The following is a 23,354-nucleotide window of genomic DNA, read 5'->3' on the forward strand; positions in this document are numbered from 1 at the left end:
CCTCCAGACCCTCACCGTAAGCAGCAGGGTTGCCTTTGCTCTTGGGCAAGTTGGCCCGCAGGATAGCGTTGTTGAGTGCATTGAGATAAGTGGGCATGCTGTGGTAGCCTTTGTTGTTGTAGAAGACCTGGAGGAGCAGAGAAGAGCAGTGGGGGGTAGCAGAAGAGCTGGGCCCCTGTCAGATGTGCTGGATGGGAGGGTTGGGACAGGATGGGGTGGGACAAGACAGGACAAGATGGGATGGGATGGGGGCGGCCATGGGGCAAGCTTCCTGTGCACAAGGCTGGGGGGAGAGTGGGGCCCAACAGGCTGGTGTGGGAGTGAGGGCACCACTGCAGATCCCTCAGAGAAGAGGCCTGCCTTAGAGCAGGGGATGAATGTACCCCACCATGCTGGCAGCGCAGCCTTTCCCCTTCTCCTCCCCATCTGTGCCAGGGTCACTGCTGCCTATCAATCTCCCCGGCTGCTCCAGGGCTGGGCCAGGCTGCCCATGGCTCACCGTGGTCCTACCTGGGCTGTTCTCCGGACGGCTATCTTGCGCACCATGGCAGGAGCCTTGGCCCCGAAGGAGGCTGGGATGGATTTCTGGACATTGCCAAAGGTGAGCGCCCCATACCTGTGGAACAAGTCACCAGTGAGAAGCTGTGACCATTCTCCCCTAAGTCCAGAAGCAGGGCAACACTCATCCAGCTCTGCTGGCTCCAGCTGGTCCCCTGGTCCGTCTCCACAAGGACCTCATTCTCCCCACACCCACGGCCCCAAGGGCTCAAGGAAGATCTCTCCCACCCTCCCTCTTGCCTGTGCAGCCGGAAGCGGTCCGAGGTGTAGAGCAGGTACTCGGAGACGTTGCGCCCAGTGATGTCTGCCAGGATGTCCCCTGTCACCACCTTCATCTGCGGGGGATGCCCTCCCACACCACTGGGGCAGGAGAAGCCAGTCCCCTGCATGGAGCATGTGCACTTGATGGGCTCGTGGATAATTCGGGGCAGGGTCGGGGCTGAGGTGACGGTCTCTGAGGAGCAGAGAAAGGCAGCTCAAAGCAAAGCTCTAACCAGAACCACCTCATCAGTCTCTGGTCACGGGGGCTGTTTGGGGCAACACGAGGGTAGCAGAGGACGAGACAGTCACGCCAGGACAAATGGCTGCACACTCAGCCAAGGCATCCTGGCTGGCAGGGCAGGGAGAGATCACTCTGCTCTACAAGGGCTAGCTCCCACTGGGCCAGAGCCTAGTCTTTTGAGAGGCCTTTGGGGTCCCAATGACAGAGAGGAGCCAAGAGGCAGACATGAAGAAAACTTTGGAGTAGACCCGGGATGGAAACGACTCAGATGGAGGTTGTGAACTGAATCTGGAGAAGACAAAGTAGCCATTTCTCCAGCTAGGCACAAAGTAGCCGGTCAAGTGAGGGTGACACAAGGCTGGCCATGGGACATTTGACGGCCTGACCAGCCCAGCGAGCTCACCCAGGACTGCTGGAAGCTGAATGCAGAGAGGTGCTCCAAGGGTAACACCGGCCCTGAGCCAGCAGCACAGCTGAGCAATACTCTGCAAGAGCCAGGCCAAACCGTGCCTGAGGGGCACTTTCAGGGGTCCCTGCACTGCTCCGCTGAGGGAGATAAATCACCTCTCCTGCCTATGAACCCAGGGCCTGGACAGACCTGGGCACCAGCGCAGGCCCTGGCGATACCTTTGATGGCAGAGGAAAAGGTTGTGGAGTTCCAGGCACGCAGCAGGTCCTCGTCCACTGAGATGGGGTAGTCAGAGGGGGCTGGGGACGGAGGTGGTGGCACAAAGTTGGAGAGCGGCAGGCCTTGTGTGAAGGAGTCGATGCACATGGCATCGAAGTACTTGGCTGCCAGCATCTTGGACTCGTTGCTGTTGAGGTTCAGGGTCTGCATGGGCTGGTCCAGCGTGTTGTTGAAGGCGGTCTTGAGCACACACGTGGCACCCACGCCTGAGGGCAGGTGGAAGGTGTTCACCAGCTGCTGGGGGCTGGCATCAGGAGACAGCCTGATGCTGTGGGGAGAGAAGAGTGGGTGAGCAGGAGCTAGAAGCAGAGGGTTTCCCTGAGGAGATATGGGACTTGCCACCTCAGCTCTCTTCTGCTGGGCAAGTCCCTGGGGCCTCTACGGACCACAGCTGTACGGGCAGGGCCACCCTGGCTGCACAGCCCTGGGAGTCCCTGCAGTCTGGCCTGGCACGAGATGAGTTGCTGGGTGCAGCCAGCACCAGTGTCAGGGTTGGCACCACTCCAAGAGACTCACCCTGGGGAAGGATGGTAGGTGCTTTCTGCATGGGGACATGGCACTGGCCATGGCTGTGCTTCAAGCCCAAGCCAGCCTCAGTGCCAGACATGCTGTGGGCTCCCCTCCCTGCTCCCCAGCGTGGTCCCGGGAAGGTGCTGCAGCAGCGGATGGGGACAGGGACAGGGCACAGGATGCTGCTCTCCAGGCAGTGAGGGGCTCTCACCGGTACTCACGCCGCTCCTCGTTGGCATAAGGAATGAAGTTGCCCTTGGGCTGCGTATAGTTGTGGTACTGAGATGGCGAGAGGATGAGGGGAGGCAGGTCACCTGCGGGGTCAAGGAGAGAAACCTGTTCGCACCACCACTGCCTCCCTTGCAGACAGACTGGCCAAACTCCCCGCGAGCCTCTACCTTGACCCCCTCCCAGCATCCAGCACCTTCACCACCAGCCAAACTGGAGCAGGCAGAGAAGGCTACCAGGAGCCCACAGCATTTGGGTCTGCAAAGCCAGTGAGACTCGGCTCATGCAGGGGCAGTCGGAGCAGCAGGGTGGGAAAGATGCCCTTGCTCCTGAGCTGCAGGAGCAGCTTCTGAAGATGGAGGATGACAGATGCTTGGCCTGGCTGTGGGGTACAAATCTGGACACTGGGGAGGAGATGGGGGCAAGCGTCCCCTTTTCCTCCTGACCCCACTGGGACTAGGGCTTGTAAGCACCTATTTCGGGCACGGAAAGCGCCACAGTCATGGCCACACAGACGAAGAAGGCGGGCAGGAGGATCTGCGAGAAGAGGGCCTTGGTGTTGCGCTTGGCACAGTGGAAGCGTTTGACGATCAGCCCGTGGAACTGCCGCAGCTTCAGCCATGACCCCTCCAGCTTAAAGCTCCCCTGTCCCGCCAGGTCGTTGTCCTCCGCCTCCAGGTCAGCCTCTTGATCTGGAGGAAGGAGACAGCAGGGAGAGAAGGAAGCATGAGCAGGCTGGTCTGAGAGGACTGAGCAGCACAAGGGATTAGCGCTGTTAGGAAGCGGGGTGGATGGGTCTCAGGTGTGGGGACACAGTGAGCTTGGGGCTGGGACTCGGAGAGCTCAGCTGGGATGCTGCACCCGCCCCTGCTCTGCCTCCCTGTTGACCCAAATTCAGTAATCCTCACGGAGATATGCAGCCTTAGCAGGGGAAGAAGAATGTTACGTCTCTAAATTAACCATGACAAGAGCTGGTGGGATAACCCAAAAAAGGGTTCGTGAATAAAACAGTAGCCTTTGGGCCCTTGTCTGTATGTTGTATCCTTGCGTGACTTGAGCATCCAGGCAAGGATACAGTCCTGAAATTGTGCCAGGAGTTTGGAGAGCAAACCTGCTCTCTGGAAAATGGCTCTCTGCTGAACAGGCAGGCTGGCCAGCCAAGAGAAAAAACCCAGCCACACAGCAAAGGTGTCAGCGTACCCACCACACCAGACCCACACCTCCAGGCCACCCCCCGTGCTTGGCTGCTAGTCTAAGGAGAGAGCATGTTAGTGGGAGTGAGTCTGTTGAAGTTTGGAGCTTGCAGGAGGATTTGAGAGAGACAAAGGGAAATAAGAGAAGAGACCAAGGACTAGCGCTAGCTGTGTCCTAACATCGGTCAGTAAGCCCACTAGGTTTGTGTCTCAACATGGGACCTCCTCACGTACACGCTTCCACTTTGGGGGGCTGCAAATGTTGGCTGGAAGCAGCCAGTTGCAGACAAAATCCCACCCAAATCCCCTGCAGTCAGCTGTCTTCCCACAGATTGCTATTCCCCAGGCCTGCACAGCCAGGGGCTTCCCTTTCTCTCTCTCTGCACAGGGTCCCTGGACACATCCGTCTGTTGTGCATCAGCTCAGCCCCGCATGGGAACTCGCCCGAGCAGGCACAGCCCTCATCTCCAGCACAGAGGGGAATCGGAGTCCCCTGACAAGGGTCAGCTCACCTCCCCGTTTAGGAGCGGGGATGGGAGCTGGGTGCGCATGGGCTGAGGTCCGTGCTGTGCCACCTGCCAGCCACCCACCCCGTCCCCAAAGAGAGCACCTGACCTCTGCAGCGTCTCACTTGGGCGAGCACGCCCCACACCTCCCGCTAGTAAAGCGAAGGGCTGCCATGCGGTATTACAAACCTTGCAGACTGATGTTATCAGGGTCCTGCCGATTATCAAACAACGGAGAGTAATCCCCAAAGAACTCCGAATAAGCCCCACCTTCATCGCCCCGCACGGAGCCCACCGAGGAGGCTGAGCGCAGGGACGCCTGCGACTGGGCAAGCTTGGAGCAGGTCACCAGGTTGCTTAGCTCCACCTCTGGCTTCTCAGGCACTTCTGCTTCAGCAAGGGGCTCCCCGTTGGCCTCAGGCTTCGGGCCCAACTCGGGGGCGGGTGGCCGCAGGGCATCCTTCTTGGATTCTTTCATGTCTGGAAGGAGAAAGAGGGTTGCCACTCAGTGCTGGCCACAGCAGCCTTTGAGGTGATGTTGCAGCAGAGAAGAGGCCCAAATCTGTTTTGCAAACCCAGACTGGAGCAGGCATCTGGCTGCCCTTGGCTGGCATGAGGCAGCCTCTCCTGCTGTGCCATTTGGAGAGTACTGCTGCCATGCAAGAGGGGAGAGGAGCCACAAAGTCCATGTCAAGTATGACACACAGCACTTTTCCCTCTCTTCCACATGTCCCAGAGTCAATGACACCGCCACGTGCCCCCCAGGGTCCATACCAACATCGCTGTTCTCCAGAGACTGGTCCTCCTCAGACACCTTGAGGAAGACCTCCTCGAGGGTGGTATCCATCAGCCCAAAACTGGTCAGGTCCAGCTCCTCCAGGCTCTGCTCCAAATGCTGCAGAGGGAAAGCACCACATGTGGAAGGCTGGAAGCTCATTTCCCCCCCACGGCCTCCCACAACCCTGCCATGGCACAGGGGGATCCCTCAGGCACCCATTCACCCCATGAGCACCCAGTGTCGGGCAGGATCTTCTCCCTGAGCCAGCTACTGTAGGCACGTGCAGGTGAAGCTCTTGGATGGGGTTGGAACAGGCCCAGCACTGTGTCCTGCCCCTCCGAGGCCAACCCTGCAGAGGCTCATCTGTACTTTTTTCCCCAAAAAGCCTCCTGGGAGTACCACGCCCACCTGTGCCCACCCTGCCCCTCGAGGACAACCCTCGTCCTCACACTACCAGCAAGGTTGGCACTGGGGTCCGCTGCAGACTGGGTACCTGGAAGAGCCTCTCGAAGCAGCCCTTCTTGACAGCCTCGCTGGGCAGGATGTAGGAGAGCTCGGTGTTGGTGTCCGAGATGAGGAGGCAGGAGGCCACATACTTCTTGATGAACTGGGAGACACGTGGCTCGGAGCAGGGGCTGACGGAGGAGTGGGACGGGGGACTGTGTGGCTGGCCCGACTCTACGGCAGGGAGGCAGCACCAATGACTCCACACATGTCATTCAACCAGGACCACCCCAATGCCAAAGCTACAGCCCAGCGCCTCAGGATTTCATTCATCCTCAATTGCAGGGTCCTGGCAACTTCTCAGCTTCCCTGCCACAGAGCTGGCTGTCCCTGCCTGCACTGCCCAGCCCTGGGAAGAGGCTCTCTGCCCTCCAGCCTCACAGGGCACCACTGCCTGCAGCTCAACATCTCAGCAAGCAGTGCAGGGGCCAGACCAGAATCAGCGCCCTGGAGGCAAATGCTTCCATGCACGATCTAACTAGAGACCCAGAAGGGAGAAATCGAGCCTGAGAGATATCACCTCCTACATCCCTGGCCCTGTCCACCTAAGCCCTCCACATGGCTTATGGAAACCTGGCAGTGGGAGCATTTGGGTTTTGAACTCTTGTCCCTCTTCTGGACAGAAAAAGAGCTGGGCCCATCTACTCTGCCCCTAAACACCAGGGTCATGCTGGGTTCACAGACCTGTGCTGTTTCTGGTGTCTGACTGCCTCTTGACCACCGTCAGCTTGTAACCGTCACCATAGGTGCTCTTGAGGAACAGTGGGGAGCCGCAGCACTTGAGCTTGCCATGGGATATGATGGCAATGCGGTCGCCCAGCAAGTCAGCTTCGTCCATGTGGTGGGTGGAGAGCAGGATGGTCCTCCCTGCCCAGCAGAAACAGAGCATCAGTGAGGCAGAGGGGCATAACCACGCCGGGGCCACGGAAGCCTGTACCTGCCTTACCAGGTGCTGCTTGAACAAGGTAAACTGCTTCAGGGCCCTGGGGGAAGCAACTGCATGCACAGAGGGCAATGCCCTCTGAGTGTCAGCTCACCCTAGGGACCCGCGGTGCCAAGCACAGGGAAGTCTGACTGCCGTGGGGAAACAGGCACGGAAAGAAAACGTGCCACAATCTGGGCACAAGGCAGGAGCACAGAACAAAAGGGAACCCAGGAGTCCTGAAGCTCACCTGGTCTCTCTCAGGAAGTACAGTGAGGGGTTTTATTTCCATTCCTGGGGAGGCCCTACATCCAATTTCAGTTTTTTCCACACTGTGGCTGGCCATTCTCCAGCACCGGCAGCCACGGTGGGGGACCCTGAGCTTGTCCAAGGGGGAAAGGCTGTGCAGGGCTTTGCCTGCTTCTGTTCACCTGGCTTGTACTTGAGGATGAGGTCCCAGATGGCCCTGCGTGCATACGGGTCGACACCAGCTGTGGGCTCGTCCAAGATGACAGCCCGCGATCCACCCACGAAGGCTATAGCCACTGACAGCTTCCTCTTCATGCCACCCGAGAGGGTTTGCACCAGGGAGTGGCGTTTGTTGGAGAGCTCCAGGTCTTCAATCATCCTAGGGACAGGAGGAGAGATGCACCATGGCCTGCCAAGGCCTGCCTGCACCCGTGCCTGCTCCAGCTACGGAGCCCCAGTGCCTGCTGGCAGCACTTCACACCTCTTTCCTGTGCGAGTGCCTGAGGCTCTTGGCAGATGGGGACAGACTAGCTATGGCCAGGCTATAAGGGGATCTTAGGCTGGTTTTCACAGTCCAATGCCCCAACGTTCAAAAAACACTTTGTGAAGCTACTTTCAGAGACATCTCTGCTCCTGGGTCACCCACTACAGCACAGCCAATGCGAAGGGGACCTGCTCACACCAAAGGAAAGGAGGGGGCAAGGGGAGCTGCAGGTCTGCTGGGGCAAGGTTGCCTACTTGTCCATCTCCTTGCGGATCTCCTCCTCTGCCATGCTCTTGAGCTGTGAGTAGAACCAGAGGTGCTCCTCCACCGTCAGCCTGTCAAAGAGTACGTTGTGCTGGGGACACATGCCCAGGTTCTTCCGGATCTCATCCATCTCTGTCCGGATATCATGCCCATAGATGGTAGCAGAGCCCGATGTTGGAGGGAACAAGCCGGTCAGGATGGACCTGGTGGAGAAATGCAACAACGTGAGGGACCTCATGCACCTCTATCCAACCCTGATCCAAATCACCAGCTCCAGCCTATCTGCTGGGCAGAGTCCTTGGCCAATGACCTGGACAGACAGGGTAATGTCAGAGCAGGGCCCTGTGCCCATTGCCCGCTCCTCTTTTGTGCCACCCCCACATCCACACCGCTTCCCTCTGGCCATGGTACCGGCAGAGCCACAGGACCCTGCGAGGACAGCCATGCAGCACCTTTCTGACCCACCCCAGCTGGCTAGAAGGACATAGTCCACATCTACCCTGGCAGACACTCACATGGTGGTAGTTTTGCCCGCTCCATTGTGTCCCAGGAAGGAAACCACCTGGTTCTCATAGAGGTTGAGGCTCAGCTTGTTCAGTGCCAGCTTCTTGTCCGTCTTGTAGACCTTGGTGAGCTTGTCAATGCAAACAACCAATGGCAGGTGGGACGGCTCCTCCTCGATGCCTCGCGTCTCCTCTGCTACAAGAACAGGATGGTGAGGAGCTAAGGGGTGGGTAGGGGAATCTGACTCAGAGCAAGACTTCCCAGGGAATGAACCATCCCCACTCCCTGCTCTGCCCATGCCCATGCCAGGTGGCCGTCCTGGCTCCTGGCCTCCCTTCTCCTCTGCTTCTCACCAGCTCCCTCTCCCAAAATGGTAGGGAGCAGCTCTCTGACAGGCAGCAGCACTTGGCCTCAGACCCAGGATCCTACCCTTTCCTTCAGGACAATGGTAACGGAGGAACACAAAGGGGTCCATGGCCACGGCAGGGTACTGTGGCAAAGCCAGGGCCAAACCCTGGCACCCGACAGGCAGCCCCGGGCTTCCCTTCCACCATCCTCCAACTGCTCTCACCCAGTCTCCTGCTCTCCATGGCACAGGCCTGGTCCTCCTCCATGATGCTGAGGCGGGTGGTGCGGGACCAGGGCCAAGTCCACTCCCACGTCTCCACTCGCCCATTCCCCAACCAGTAGGACTTCTGGAAAGGGAAGTACCAGGGCCGCGGCAGGCCATACATACCTGCAAGCACAACCCCTGCAGAGTCAGGGTAGGGCCTCTCCGAGCCCATCCCCGCCACCCATGTCCTCAGAAAAGCCTGACGAGGGTTGGGGTAGAGCTGGCCACTGGTGCTGAGATTTCCTTGGCATGGGAAGACCACTGCGGGGTGGGAGCCTGCAAAGGCACTGGACAGCTGGGCTCAGGGAAACACTGTGGGGTTGTTCAAGGAACCAAAGCAAAACTGGACCTGGCCCACATTTCAGTTTTACTTTAAAAGCAAATGAAGAAGGTGAAACTCCTTCCCAAACTCGCAGTCAGAGAAAATAACTCTCCAGCCCCGGATGCCTTGTTTTGCTAGTCAGCCAGCAAACTGAGATATGTGATTCAAGCAAGCTCCAGGGATCCCATCAGGGGACAGGGGTGGGGGCATGAGGGCAGCAGTCCCCAATGGAACACACGCCAGGGAGCCTGGAGGCAGGCTGTGACAAATCCCCCCATACCAGTGCAAAGCATGGCCAGGAACCAGCAGCATCCCAAGCGGGGAGGCTCCCCTGAGGTTAGGGGTGCCCCTGTGCCCACCCTGCCCCACTGCCTGTACGTACCCGGGTGCACGGCCTCGATGTACCACGTGAGCACCCCATACACCACGGCATCTACGCTCAGCATCATCATGGACAACAAGAGGTTGAAGTCATCTCCTTCCACAGGTGACTGGCTGAAGGTGTGCCACTGGATGCCCACGCCAGCCACCTCATATAGGGCAAAGTATTTGGAGCCCAAACCAAAGGCCGTGGTCGACATAAGGGACTGCGAAGGGATGGAGGGGAAGTGGGGTATCAGCAGGAACCAAGGACCAAGCTCAGGAGGAACAGCCTGGGGCTAATTACTACCCAGCTCTGCCCCATCTAGGCCCATGGAGATGCTCCAAACCATCTGGAGATGTGTCCAAAGCCCTGTGTGGCACTGTGACTTGCATGGGCACTGTACAGGTTTGCCCAGGGCTTGGTGGCCATAATAGTGCCAGTGTCATGGGTAGCCCAGGGCAAATCCTGGCCCAGGCACCCTCCCCTAGCAGCCACAATCAACTCACCGCAATGCACTTCTCAAAGGCTGTGATCTTGTCGTGTGCCACCTCCTCCCGGATGGCAACGTACATGTAGGGCACGTAGCTCAGGAAATAGATGATGCCACCACAGGCTGAGGCCAGCTTGGCCTTGGAGTAGAGCACTGACACTAGGAAACTGCAGGGAAGACAGCATTACCCGCCAGCCCCACAGTGAGACATCGATGACCTCCCCCCAATCAGAGAAGGGCTGTGCTCTCCACCTGAGTACCCCCCTCTCCTGCACCCCAGCACCACCCTCCCTCAATGGAAGGGAGAGTCAGAGCTGTCCCCCTCCAAGGACAGAGGAGTCCCCAGCACCCAACCCTGGATCCTGCCCTACCAGGGCTGTGCGGTCCCCAGAGCAGGCATGGCAAGCTGCTTTCCCCACAGTCTGATTTCACTCGGGTCATGGTAACAAACTTCCCCTCAAATCACCTGGCTGGGAGAAACTTGTGCCACTCCAGTGGCCCCTGTCCGCACAGCTCCCAGCACCCTCGCCCTGTGGCACATGGACCCCATAAAAGGTCGGTGCTACTTGGTGCCCCCTAATCGCACACAGTGAATCTGGCAGCTCACCAGAACATGATGGTGGCCACAGCATAGATGGCGAGGAAGAGCCAGATGATGAGGACATCGCTGTGCATCAGGACCTTGCCGTATTTTAGGATGGCAGTGAGAGCTGTGACCGAGATGGAGAGCTGGACGAAGCCAGTGATGAACCAAGCCACCCAATGCACCGCATTGTTCAAGCCCATCATCTTCATCACCTGCAAGGCCAGCACCTCTCAGTGGAGCCATCCCCTGTGCATCCCTCTTGCCTCACTCACGGAGGCTGGGAGAGCAAAACAACAGCTTGGAGAAGCACTTTGGGGGCTGCTGGAAGCGGGCACACCACAGCACCACCTGGCAGGGTGCAGATGGGCCAGGCTTCCTCCTGTGCTGGGCAGGGTTTGTGCTGGTGACACTCAGAATGAGTGGCCCAGCCCAGGGATAAGCTGTAGCAGAGCCCTGGGATGTGGGATCTGAACCCATCCCAGCCCAGTGCCCCCACAAATGCAGCCCATTTCCCAGGAAAACAAGGCAGGGCCTGGAGGTGATGGGGCTCCAGGCTCACCTGTGGAGCTCAGTGCCTTACTGCTGGCAGCTGTTCCCTGAGACGGCCAGCCAGCTCGGCCTGGCACTGTGCCCAGCAGCTCCACCACATTCCTGTCCACTGCGGGAGCTCTCCGCTCTTGCTGGTGGCTCTGGGCCAGTGAGGGACCCCTGGCTGCTGCTGTCTAGGAACAGCTATTGGGTGACAGAGCGGACCAGGCGGCTCGGCAGGTGGGACTGGTCCTTGTGCCTGGCCTCCTCAGGGCAGCAGGGCAGGGAAGATCCTGGGCCCTCCCAAGGCATCTCCCAGCATCCTCACCTCTTTCAGGCGATGCTCCTTCTCCGTCACAATGTGCTGGATCATCATGGCCACCGAGTAGACCCAGGAGATCACCATGCACAGGGGCATCATGTGCTCGATGACGAAGAGGAAGCTGGTGGGGCACGGGAAGAGAAGGGAGAGCTGGATGGCAGCATCACCACAGGGAATGGAGGAGAGCCCCGGGGGGACAAGCCCCAGGGCAGCTGAGGGGCTCTCCACCTGGGGAGGACCACAGGCCTCCAGTTCAGCAGTTCCTTAGTGCCCTGAAAGAGCTACCGATCCTGCCACCATTTTATAACTGGGCAAACTGAGGCACAGGAGGGGAAGTATTTTTCAGAGCTCCTCTAACAATCCCATAGCAAAGGCCAGAGCAAAACCCAGGTGTCCTGGCTGGCAGGTCCCCAGCAGACCGGCCAGCAGCAGCCTCAGCCCTGGCAGGTTCAGCCTGATGCCCTGCCTACCCTGACATGGACAGGCCCTTTATACCCTCCTGCCCTGGAGGGCTGGTGAGTCTGGGACTTCTCATGTGCCAGATGCTTCATCTGGACCACCATGTTTAACAATCACTGACAGACCTATCTACCATGAATTTATAAAGCACCTATTGTTCTCCCCGAGTCTTTCAGCCTCCAAGACACCAGAGTGAGCTCCTCACTTGAATTATGAACTGGGAGAAAACCCCTTCCCCTTGTTTGCTTCGAGGGCTCCCATTAGACTGGTGGTCCAAGGAACAGGGCGTAACTGGTTGCTCATCACTCCCAATGTCACCAACCTCTCTTGGGTCCTCCTCACTTGTCCCTTTTTCCCAGTTGAAGAGTCCTGGCCTATTTGGACTGCCACAAGGGAAAATGGAAGCTCCATCCCCTACCCACCCTGTGGCACGTGGGGCTACTCACTCGTCCCGGGTATAACAGGGGTAGGGGAACATCTGCACATAATTGCCAGGCTCCACCACGTCGTGGCCAACAAAAGTATTGATGAGGGCGCGCTCCATCATGTCTGGGGAGAAGGAGAGGCCAAGGTGAGTCAACTGGCACGGGCAGGGGATGGAGGGCAGCCCCGGCGAGGAGCTGGCACTCACCCTGAATCCAGACAAAGCCGTAGAGGAAGTAGAAGCGCCCACCAGTGTTGGGACCAGGCCGCCAGTACGCCCGCCGGATCTCATTGGTTTTCTCAGTGAAGCTGGAGTTCTGCCGGATCTTGTACATGACATGAGGGGGGAGCGAGCCATCCTTGTTGGTCTGGAAGATGACACCTGCGGGCATGGGGGGAAGGCAGGGAGGGCACTGTCACCACAGGAGCCTAATGACACCAGCCAATGCACTGTGACAGGCAGGAACATGAGAGCTCTGCTGGGACCCCAGGACCAATGTGTCCCCAGTGGGCCAAGCCAAGAATCTAGCCCACATGGTGACCGGGACCGAGGAAGGCTTGCATGGCCCTGGCACAGGATGCAGCCCAGGGCAGGCAGGTGACAGAGATCCGTGGTGGATGAGCTAGGACAGCCTCAGGGTTGAGGAACAGCAGGAGTGGGGTCAGGAGGGAGAGGATGGGTACTGCAAGAGGGAGCTGGCACAAAGCCGATTCACTCAAAACATGCACCAAAGCAGTCAACATCCCAGAGCTGGATCCATGCCTGGGGCACGTCTGGCAAAGGACACATCTTTGGGGACCCCCCCACGAAGGGACTGGTTCCTGGGAACATACTAGCAAAGACAGTGACGTTGTCCTGGTAGGCCTGATTCAGTGTGTAGTTGACGATGCTCTCCTCATCTGGGAAGCCCTTGAAGATGTCCACACTGACCTGGCAGGAGGGGAAGACTGGTGAGATCCTGCTGGCCCTCAAGGGTCCAGGACGTAGACCCTGCACACACTGCGGAGCATGCCACTCACAGTGACCCCGCAAGTCCCCACTTTGCAGCCATCACCCGGGCCAGCCCAGCCCACAAGGCCCAGCTAGTGGGGCAGAAAACCCTTGGATACCCATAAGACCATAGAGATGGGCACATCTGCCTTTAACATCTCTCCAAAAGCTTCCACACCAGAGAAGCCACCATCTCCTCCAGGTGTCCCATCACTGTTTCTCCCTGTGATAGGGAAGATGCTGTGAACCTGTGGCCTGAAGGAAGTCAAAGCAGACTTGAGCCCCTCTTCAGCCTTGTGGAAAGCCCTGCTCTGGGTGGAGAGTCCTGCTCTGGCCTCCACATGCCCACTGGCGGGCACAGCCTCACCTTGGCCATGAAGTGGACCCAGCCACAGGCAGCGTTGTCAATGGTGTCCAGCTGCTGGAGCAGGACGCTGGCGTTGGGCAGGGAGAAGTTGCCATTGAGGAAGCTGTGGAGAAGGTCGCTGTCGGAGACATTCAGGATCTCTGGGTGCTTGTGGAGGTCGGCTGTGAACTGGGACAGGGAGGCAGATAAGGGAGAGGGAGTTGGGATACCCTCTGTCTCTCAGTGCTGCCCTCCCTGTGGACACAGACAGGACCAACCCTTCCCAGAACTCCTCCTGGGGACAAGTGGGACAGTGTCCACTCTGCACAAGGAACCCAGCCCAGTGCTTGCAAGAGCAGGGGTAGGCACCCAGGGACAACCCGAGCACCTTCACGTGAAACATCTGCTCCTGTATCCTCCCTCCCCCCATTAGCACAGAGGCTAAGAGAGGTAGGTGGGGGCAGGAGGCCCCGGGGGGACAGTAAGGACTGGTCAAATTCAGGCCCCACAGCACTATCCTACCTGCTGGAGCCAGCGGATGCGTCTCTGCAGCCTGCCCTCCTCCAGGTAGGCCCTGATCTCAGGGGAGATGTTCATCCATGCCTTGGCGTAGTGGGTGACGTTGCCCACGAAAGCAAAGGTCTCATTGGCCTGGAGGGAGGAAGGTCATGGAGCGGGAAGGAGGAAGGGCACCCAGCTCTCTGGGAAGGCACTGCCCTCCACCACTAGCAGCCATGCAGACATCTGCCCACCTCCCTGCAGGCATTGCCATCCCAATACACTCCAGAGTGGCTACACATTTCCAACAGCACTGGTTGTCAGCTAGTTCAGCCCTGGCCTCCCACAGTGCACCATCCCAGCTGAGCCTGTCTGGGCAAGCATATCCCTCTTGGAGCAGGGCTGGTGGGAGAGGAAGGATGTGGGTCCTGGCCTCTCTGCACCATCACGAACGTAAGCCCTCACCTTCAGGATGACCTTGTCTACTTCAGTGCCCACAGGTGCATAGAGGATTTTGGGGTTGCTCGTCATAAGATGTACAAGGAGGCCCAGGTTCCGTTGCTCCTTGCTGGTGAAGCCCAGAGAGCTCATGTTGCCCTGCTTCAGTGCCTCAGGCTCGATCGTCCTGCAAACATGGGTCAGTCCTGGGCGCAGGGGCTTTGGGAGAACAGGGTACCACCCAGAATGCCCCCAAATGCCTCAGCGCTGGGGCAGCACAGGTCTCCCTGCCACGGAAACCAAGGGAGGAAGAGGGGGCACTGCAGCAGCACCGTGCCAGGCCTGGCACCACGTAAGCCACCCTGCCAGCATGCTCCTCCTGCACCTCCTCTGGCAGTGCCCATGCTAGGGTGCAAAACCCACCCCAGCCCTTCCACCCCCAGCCCAGACTCCCTGCCCTCCCTGGCTGCTGCCAAGCTGGAGGATTTCACACCGACTCCCAGACCAGTGAGATGCCACAGTGGTGCTGCCTGGCGTGGAAAGCTTCCCTTGGCCACGGCCACATGGGCAGAGCATGGGCACAAGGACTCAGTGTGGCATCAGTCTCACCCAAGGGCTCAGCAAGGGATGGTCTGGGCTCCCTTTATCCTCGGCAGAGGCAGGGTGGACTCCCCCGCACCCACTGCCCCATCGGGATGGGAGCACCTAAGTGCCCAGCCACAGGCCATCACACCACCCGCACGCCCAGGCTCTGCATCCACCTCCTCCGAGGGCTCTTACCGGTTGTTCCCGCACAGGATGGGCTGCAGCCCAGCCCACAGCTGCACGAAGGCTGAGAACTGCCCCTGTGGGTTTTCACTGCCTGGCTTGCCCTCCCCATCGCTCTCCTCCTCTGCTGTGGTGTTGCTGCCCGCCGTGGCATTGCCACTGGCCCAGCCGGTGCTGTTGGCGGTGGGTGGCGGGGCCTTGCTGGCACAAGCTCCTTTGGGCAGCAGCTTGGCCAAAGCTGAGAGAATATCCATATCGCGGAGAACCTTCTCCATCTCCATGAGGTCCTCAAGGAGGGCATGAAGCCGGTGCTGGGTGGCCGTGCTGTTCACCTCATCCAGCTTCAGCTGCAAAGTCAAGCAGATAAGGAGTTATTCCTGGCCAGAAAACTAGTGCAAAGAGGCACTCCGCTTGCCTGCTACTGGAGAAAGGGACTCAAGGGGGACCCCAATGATGGCATGTCCCTTTTCCCTGGTAAAGGGCTAGTGCCATGCTCAGCTGGGCCCCAGGACTTGTCCCTCTGCATCCTTAGCAACTGGGCAGCAGGAGACACTGACAGTCTTGCTGGGGGACAGGAGATGCATCCTGCAGGCAGGATGTTCCTTCTTAGTCACAGAAAGGGACACATTAGATGAGGATGGGATGAAGAAGGAGACTCTAGACAGGGCCTTAAGAAGTTGTGCCGCTGAGGGCTTCACCAGTCCTGGGGAACGGTACCCTGTTGGACCCTGCAGGGGACCCGCTGGGAGGACACAGGGTGTTTGGGGGCACCCAGCAGTGCTCTGCCCCTTGCCACAACCAACGGGCAGTGTGAGTGGGTGCCAGGAGAGGGACATCATCTGTGGTCCCACTGCAGCAGAGAGGCAGGAGAGGACCAATCCCAGGGGCCTGTAGTGCTGGGCAGGGTGGAGATGCCCTGTGAGAGGGTGGGAGGTGACCAGGAGGGGACAGGCCACGTCCTGAAGCCTGGCGCAGAAATCTGGGCTGGCAAAGGAGTCCTGTGGCCTGAGAGCCTGGGCCCACACAGCTCCCAGCAGCTAGGGAAAACCTGCCCAAGACACATCACTGTCCCGCACTCACCCTGCTGACGATTTTGCGGGAGTCCAGCTGGTCCTTGAGCTCGGTGGCCAGCTGGGCGAAGCGCTCCTCGCGGGCCGCCTGGCTCCCGTTGCACACCAGCGCCCGGTAGGCCTGCAGCAGTGCCTGCTGGCTCGGGGCCACGTGGAGAAGGCGCCGCAGCCCCCCTTGGCTCTGGTCGCACGTGAGGTGCTCCAGCACGGGTGCCGTGAAGACGATATTCTGCAGGGCAGGGAGCCGGCAGCATTACTGCCCCCGGAACAAAGAGCCCCCGGATGGGCCGGGACATCACAGCAATGCCCAAAGCCCTCGTGACTTCTGCTCTGTTCTAATGTCCCCCCATCTCCGCATAGGAGACGGAGGGCAGAGAGGGTATCTGTCCCCACCCTGGGCACTTGATGAAGAACTGGCCATGTGCCAAAACCAGCCCAGCAGAGAGCCCATCCGGAGACCAGTAACTCCCTGGAGGGGTCTGCTCCCAGCATGGCTCTGGGATAGCTACCTGCGGAGTCTGTCTTCCCCTGGCATGAGGCTGCTCACCTCCATCTCTGTGACGAAGGCCTGGGGGTTGTAGGAGTCGGTGGGCCCTGGGGCAGCATTGGCGAGGCCCAGAGCTTGCGAGAGCAGGTGGAGCAGGGTCTGCCTGTGCGAGGCTCTGGAAGGGTCACGCAGGGCCTTGTGTATCAGTCCTTCCCGCAGGGTCCTCCAGCTGCTGGGGAGGCTCTTCTGCAAGAGGCACCTATGGCAGTGGCTATCTCCAAGGCCCCCCTCCATCCCTTGGTCCCCCCAAGCATACATGTGGCGCCCACATCCACGGTCTCCATGGAGGGTGCAGGAAAAGAGGACATGAGGATTTCAGGGAATACAGCCCCTGGCAGAGTATGGAGCTTGGTCTCCACAGCCAAGGTCACAGGAGTTGACAATTTTTGCCTCATCCTCCAAGGTCCTGGCAGTGCAACCCATGTGGCAACCCATGTTGCCGTGGGAAACTAAGGCACAGAGACTGGCCTTCCTCAAAGCGCAGTGGCAGTGCCAGGACAGGACCACGGCATCCCTGGTTCCTGCTCCAGCCACCTGATATTGTCCCATCATACCCCTTCTGCCTGGAAAGACAACCCCAAATAGCTCTGCAGTGTGGGGCAGGGCTGAGGCAAGCCAGGCCTGCAGGCGCAGAGGGGAAGGGAAGGACAAGCTACACCCCGCTACGTCCTCCACCTGGGGCACCAAAACACTTCTCACCTCCAGCTTCAAGACCTTCTCACTGGGGCCAAACCGATTCCACAGATCTCTCTCATAGGTGTCAGGTGCCAAAGGAGCAGATCCAAAATAAAGGCGGTACACCTGCAAGGGGGATGTGAGCAGGGTGGGTGAGCATGCCCTGCAAGAGCACGCTGAGAGTGGAGGGAGCTGTCAGCCCAGCAACGCCCTGGCACGGGGGCCAAGGGGCAAGAGGGACTGCAGGGCAGGACATGTCCCCGCTGGGTGCCCGCTGGCTCCCATCGTGAGCATACCACGATCAGGGCTAGGGCCGGGTTGGGAAATGCACATCTGCTGTTTGCTGTAGCTCAGTGTCCCTGGAAAAACTCGTCCCTCCATCCCCGCCCTGTCACGCAGGGCCTGCCCCATCCTGCTCGCTTACCTCCCGGAGGTCGATGCTGGAGCCCAGGAGGAGCTCGGCTGTGCTGTTGGGGAGGGACAGGTTCTGCGTGAGGAAACGGTGCAGCTCACCCCGGTCCTTGGCTGCCCACGCCAGGGTGAAGCCGGATCCTGGCAAGGAGCAGAACAGGCAGCACAAGGTCAGAGCAGCTACATACGGCTGGGACACACGCGGGGGCAGGACATTTCACACCAGGTCCTGCCCCCGCACGCAGGGCCCGCAGGGATGAAAGAAAGTGGTGGGGCCTTGCCACACACCACCACGTCACTCGATGCCTGGCTGGGAGCAGGCAGGACGCGTTCACCCTGCCTGCCGCCGCTCTGAGCCCGCATTCCCCCACCCCACCTGCGCCGGAGCGTGCGGGCTGGCAGGGCACAACGCCTACCTGCCTGGCTGCTGAAGCGGGTCTCCATGGAGCTGGGCTCGCTGCTGCTGAGGGCCTCCAGGCGCCGGCGCAGGGACTCCAGCTCCTCTTCCAGGCCTGGGTGGTCGGGGTCGAACAAGTTACTTTGCTCCACCACTTCACTGAGGTGCTCGAGGAGCTGTGTCACCCTGAAGAGAGCAGAGCACCCGGGGGTGTCAGTGACGGGGCGGTGGCCGTGCTGCTGGGTTGGTGTGTGCTCCTCCGCAGAGGCAGGGCATGGCCCTGGGGCGGGCCCAAGCCCCTTGGGGTGCACACGCTGGAAACTGTGCCGCCTGGGACAGCGGGGCGATCGCCCAGCCGCACGATCCCCGCACTGCTGCCCCCGGGAGCTTCCCTTTCCTTCGTACCAAGTTGAACCACACGCTAGGGACATGAAGGAGAGCACCAACATCCCAGAGAGCCCCTGAGGGGCCATCTCCTTTCATCCTCACGGCAGACTGTCAGGCACCTGAGACCCTGAAAGCCCAGGGGGAAGAGGCTGAGATGTGCTCTGCACCTTGGGGACCCAGGAGACTGCACCCAAATACTTTGGAGGATACAGGCTGGTGCATTTTTTCAGATGGGACACTGCCAGCGTGAGAAGATGCCTGTTGCACACGTGTGCCTGTGCTGCATGGGGTGAACAGGGGCTGGAGGAGAGGAGAGCAGGGAGAGGGCCCAACTCACGTGGAATTGGAGTACTGCAGGAAGCCGAATTCATCCCGCTGGCCGTCCGGACACAGGGACTGCATCACAGGTAGGATCCCGGCTGAGGTGAGGGGGGCCGCCGTGTAGAAAGCTGGAGCCAGAGGGAGCCCGCACAAGAGCCAGGAGAAAGATAAGGGGCAGGGGAGGAGAGGGCCACCGGAGAGACAGACACTCAGTTCAGAGAGAAGCAGGAGCACTGTACCATACGACCACCATGGGAGATCACACCTCGAGGCAGGAGGGTGGATGGCAAAGGTCAGAAGTCCGCTGCTTTTGCTGCATTGCCACAAAGGGTCTCCCCGGGCTGGAAGCTTTTCACAGATCTGGGCAGGCTGCTCCTGCTCATCTCCAGGGCACCCCGAGGGGCTCCTGGGCCATACCTGCCCTCTTCACCCTGCCCGCTCCCCTCTGGGTCACGGTGGCCCTCCCACCCCAGGATGACGCTGGACTTCTGACCTGTGCCCTTAGGACCGCCAGCAATCTCCCCTGGCCTCCTGGCCGCTCTTGTTAGTAAGTCTGAGAGGCACCGCTGGATTTCCCGAGGAAGAGGAAGAAGAGAAATAATATGACAGGGTAAAGAGTTGGCACCCGCAGCTCTCCAAGCCCCCATGGCCCCTTCTTGAAACCCATCCTCCTCCCTGCCCGGCTGCCCTGACGTGCGGCTGGAGGTGAGAAGAAATGGCAAACTGAGGCAGTGGGGAGAGATGGAAAAAATGAGGAGCAACGAGGAGACAGCAAACATTCACCCACAACCCTGGTATTTGATGACTATTCCTAACCAAGGCATTCACACATCCCGGGGTCTGGGGTTAGATGAGCCCAGCAGTCCTACCTGTCCCCATCCCTAATGGGGTGAGCTGTCACCGGGCAATGCCTCTTGGGGACAGAGGCTCCTGCAAAGTGGTGCCATTTTTACGAGTGTCTCACCCCTGAGCCCAAAGCTGTATCGGGCACTAACCCGCCTGGCAGAGCCCTGGCCCCTGCCAGGGTTTCCTGGCTCAGCTCGAGGACAACAGCTAGTGCGAGGCTGCAAAGGTGTCTGGGACAAGCCTGGCCTCTCGCTCCTAGTGGGGATGGTGCTGGGCACAGCAAGGAGGGCTCAAAAGCAGCCTTTCCTTGGGAAGAAGGCCTGGGCCCCACTCCAGCCCAGTGCCTGACATCTGGGTGGCAGCGAGGTGCCATGATCTGGAGATGTTGCCCTGAATAAACATCAGTTGGCTGGTTCCCCACACCTCCAACCCAGAGGCCAACACAGCGGGACCCTTCTCTTGCCCGTCCCTGCCATCAGTCCTGGTGGACCCAGAGTTAGAAGGAGATCAGTGCTGTTAGCACAGCCGCGAGAGACAGGAGCTGGTGAAGAGGTGCTTCTGGGCACTGAAAACGGGTATCCCAGGGCAAATGGGGCCCAACACTGCACAGGACAGGCCAACAGCCTGGCCCCGAGCAGGTGAAGAAACGCACTCCACGCTGACAGCTGTGCCACAGTTAGGTGACAAAGCCAGGCATCGGGGCACTGGGCATGTCCCGGCCCACCGGCAGGGCAGCATCTCGCTGTCCTCCAGGCCCTTTCTAGTAGTGTCCCAACCTCACGGATCCGTCCTGGCTGCATGGGGCCAGGACAAGTCCCATGACGGTGAGGGGACTGGGGGGCCCTCTCCAGCCAGGCTACTTTGGGGGACTAGCGTGGGAGACCACAGGCAAAACTGGGCAATCACATGTTACGTCAGAACCTGCATCCAACGGGGTCTGCCCCAGGAGAGAGGGAAGAAGGGACGGCATGAGCTTCTGCCTGCCTGGAAAGCCATCTCCAGCCTCGACCAACCTGGGTCACAGCCATGATCAGCCTTAGCACCTGGTAAACCAGGCACTGGCTTTGGGTGAAGAAAACCAGATGGAGACACCACCATGGACTGGTCTAAGTAGGGCAGCACCAAAGCGGTCTGGGGCAGTCGGAGCTGCAGGCACAGCAGGGAAGGGACAATATGGCCCATGCTGGGCTGCCCAAGCCCATCTTCACCAGCCGAGAAGGAAGGAGATGACAGGGTTACAGAAGTGCGGATTAGGCCAGAGTGAGTGGAGCTCTGTCTCCCCAGTATACTTCACTAGCAAAGGCAGGGGAAGGGAGGGAGAAAGAGGCACCCACCCATCCAACCAACTTACAGACTGGAGCATGCAGTAGAGGCATGGAGGGCAGGCGGGCAGGGGTGATGGTGGGAAAGAAAAAGAAAACATGAGAGAAAAGAAAAAAAACCCAAAAAACCAAAAACCCCACAACAAACAGACTGCACATCAGAGCCAGGATGGGGACCAGCGCACTGCCCACCACTGCCACAGCCTGGGCCCCGTCGCTCCTTGCAGCTCGGCTCTGTCTCGCACGCCACCAGGACACAGCTGAAACACAAGCTCAGACCACCATTACCCTGGGCTGCGGCTGGGGTCCCAGGATCTATCACCCCACTCCCCCCAAGCGCCTTTGCAGAGAGACAAAACATCCCTTCTGATGGCATCCGAAGGCTATTCAGGCCTGGTCACCCCCAGGGGAGCTCCCAAGGCTCAAAATGATACTGGTTGTCCAAACCCTCCCGTTTCTGGACTCGCCAGCCCAGAGGCTGAAGGTGCCGTCCATCTAGCAGCTCAAACCCTCACCACAGCACCCTGGCACCCACCACCCAGTGCTACACTGCTGAAAGGCCCCTGCCCCTCTAGGTCCCTCCTGGTTGCGAGATTCCCCCTTGGCCCCCAAGCTACCCCCAGAGGGTTGGAGCAGCTCCTTGAAACCTCAGGGTGATCCCGTCGCAGTCCCGAGTGAGGGTGCCCCACGCACCACCCCTGCTCACGCTCACCTTCCTTCACCGGGATGGTGGGCTTCTTCTGCCGCAGCCCCAGGAGGATGAAGAAGAGCACCAGGGGGATGAAGATCTCAAAGGCTAACACCCACTGCGGATGACAAAGCAGAGGGGACCACGACACTTGAGTAGAGGATCTGGCTACCAAGGAGGAGCGCAGGCAGCAGCATGGGGGTCTCTGGGGCACCCCTCTGCCCTCTCCCAGCAGATGCTATGCTGCAGGGGTGGCTCGGTGCGGCACGCGGCCAGTGCCTGTGTCTTGCCAAGTGACTGATGGTGCTGCTGTGGCTCAGTTCCACTGGGACCCAGAGATGAACGGGAGCCAGGCTGTGTGGGCTAGCTGCAGCCAGGTCATGTGGTGCCGGAAACCTGGAGAGTGTCTGGAGATGGAGGGCACTGGGCTGAGCAGAGCCCGGCAATCTTCTGCAGCAGCCCTGGGGCTGGACTGGGCCCTCAGAGCTGAGCCTGGCTCCAGGTGCCCTGATCCTGGGAAAACCAACAAGTGTGTGCGCGCCCCAAGCCCAGGATGACACTCCTGCCCTTAGGGGACAACCCGAGAATACCTGAGCCACACGTGTGGCCATGGACATGGTGAAGCCATGCCCACAGGACACAAAGGCCCTGTCACCCACCAGTGCTCTCCATCACAGGGACAGAGTGCAGCCTCAGAGGGTCAAATCTACGACCAGCTACCTGGACACTTGGTTTTTTTCCACCTTCCATCACACCCTACATGCCTCAGTGTCCTTCATCCTGCAAGGAGAGGACTTCCAAGGAGGTCGAGAGTGCCACTTGCCCGCCCCATGCCTTCTGCCCAGCACCTCCTCCATGCCCACCTAGAAGGCAACCAGCTGCACAGGATTTCCAGCAGTAGCATATGGTAAATCACAACAAATCCTCGGGAATCCCTGACCCCAACAGCATGCGCAGCCCAGGCTGGGCTCGGCACGCCGAGACCTGGGGTATGGGTACAAACACCTTCAACCACTTCCAGTAGCCAGTGGCCAGCATGCTTGGCTCGCTGGCAGCGTAACCTCATCCTGGGACACCTGATGCTCAGTGAAGGCAAGGAGAAGGCTGGCACAGCAAGCTGCCTCCCAGTAAGCTCCCAGCCCTGACCATGGGCTTGGCAGGTAATTGGGGGCCCTCCAGCAAGGGAAGCAGCCTGGCAGGGTAGGCAGGTCCCTGCCCCACCGCCAGTGCTGGGGCTGCCAAACTCCTGGCAAGTGACTGGGCTTTGTGCAGTGTAGTGCCTCAGTTTCCCCATGCTGAGGAAGGGCACCAGTTCAGGGGTGCCATGCTTCGGGTGGTGAGCTTGCACTGCGAGTGGCCAGAAAACACCACGGCCCTGTTTCTGCCCCTGCTGCCAAATGAAGGAGAAACATTGTCACTGGGGAAACTGAGGCACAGGGTGCAAAGGGAGCCTACCTCAACTCACTCCAGGGTCAGACCAGAACCCAGGCATCCTGGGAGGGGGCCACATGGACCCAGGTGTGTTGGCAGAGAGGGCCATGCGTGAGGTGCCATCCCAGGACTGCCTTTGCCTAGGTCCCTGGAGCAACCTCCCTGCACACTGGGAACCGCTGCCACATCTGGTGCCGCAAGCCCCAGCCCCACTCACGGGG

General features: G+C 59.6%; 1 protein-coding gene across 5 annotated transcripts in view; it reads right to left on the minus strand.

Moving 5' to 3' along the window:
- The window catches only part of ABCA2 (ATP binding cassette subfamily A member 2), a 44,790-nt gene that overhangs the window by 10,767 nt on the left and 10,669 nt on the right, over positions 1-23,354 (minus strand). The window contains exons 1-33 of one of the 5 annotated variants that reach the window (XM_064523539.1): positions 21,727-21,813; positions 21,027-21,046; positions 18,863-18,974; positions 18,158-18,324; positions 17,755-17,882; positions 17,355-17,456; positions 16,656-16,841; positions 16,119-16,337; positions 15,051-15,385; positions 14,298-14,457; positions 13,857-13,985; positions 13,356-13,523; positions 12,832-12,928; positions 12,206-12,379; positions 12,021-12,123; positions 11,122-11,236; positions 10,287-10,477; positions 9,696-9,846; positions 9,208-9,412; positions 8,462-8,626; positions 7,902-8,109; positions 7,377-7,589; positions 6,821-7,017; positions 6,152-6,334; positions 5,457-5,641; positions 4,960-5,080; positions 4,375-4,665; positions 2,960-3,178; positions 2,470-2,572; positions 1,688-2,016; positions 799-1,012; positions 511-616; positions 16-127 (exon numbers count right to left, since the gene is read on the minus strand). In XM_064523539.1, coding sequence (XP_064379609.1) covers positions 16-127; positions 511-616; positions 799-1,012; positions 1,688-2,016; positions 2,470-2,572; positions 2,960-3,178; positions 4,375-4,665; positions 4,960-5,080; positions 5,457-5,641; positions 6,152-6,334; positions 6,821-7,017; positions 7,377-7,589; positions 7,902-8,109; positions 8,462-8,626; positions 9,208-9,412; positions 9,696-9,846; positions 10,287-10,477; positions 11,122-11,236; positions 12,021-12,123; positions 12,206-12,379; positions 12,832-12,928; positions 13,356-13,523; positions 13,857-13,985; positions 14,298-14,457; positions 15,051-15,385; positions 16,119-16,337; positions 16,656-16,841; positions 17,355-17,456; positions 17,755-17,882; positions 18,158-18,324; positions 18,863-18,974; positions 21,027-21,030 — 5,392 coding nt within the window. In that variant the 5' untranslated portion in view covers positions 21,031-21,046; positions 21,727-21,813. Of the gene's footprint in view, positions 1-15; positions 128-510; positions 617-798; positions 1,013-1,687; positions 2,017-2,469; positions 2,573-2,959; positions 3,179-4,374; positions 4,666-4,959; positions 5,081-5,456; positions 5,642-6,151; positions 6,335-6,820; positions 7,018-7,376; positions 7,590-7,901; positions 8,110-8,461; positions 8,627-9,207; positions 9,413-9,695; positions 9,847-10,286; positions 10,478-11,121; positions 11,237-12,020; positions 12,124-12,205; positions 12,380-12,831; positions 12,929-13,355; positions 13,524-13,856; positions 13,986-14,297; positions 14,458-15,050; positions 15,386-16,118; positions 16,338-16,655; positions 16,842-17,354; positions 17,457-17,754; positions 17,883-18,157; positions 18,325-18,862; positions 18,975-21,026; positions 21,047-21,726; positions 21,821-23,354 lie in introns of those variants that run through there. The other 4 variants (XM_026106204.2, XM_064523538.1, XM_064523537.1 and 1 more) reach the window with 4 other exon arrangements.

This window comes from Dromaius novaehollandiae, chromosome 20, assembly GCF_036370855.1.
Source record: "Dromaius novaehollandiae isolate bDroNov1 chromosome 20, bDroNov1.hap1, whole genome shotgun sequence".
NCBI classification, from domain to species: domain Eukaryota; kingdom Metazoa; phylum Chordata; class Aves; order Casuariiformes; family Dromaiidae; genus Dromaius; species Dromaius novaehollandiae.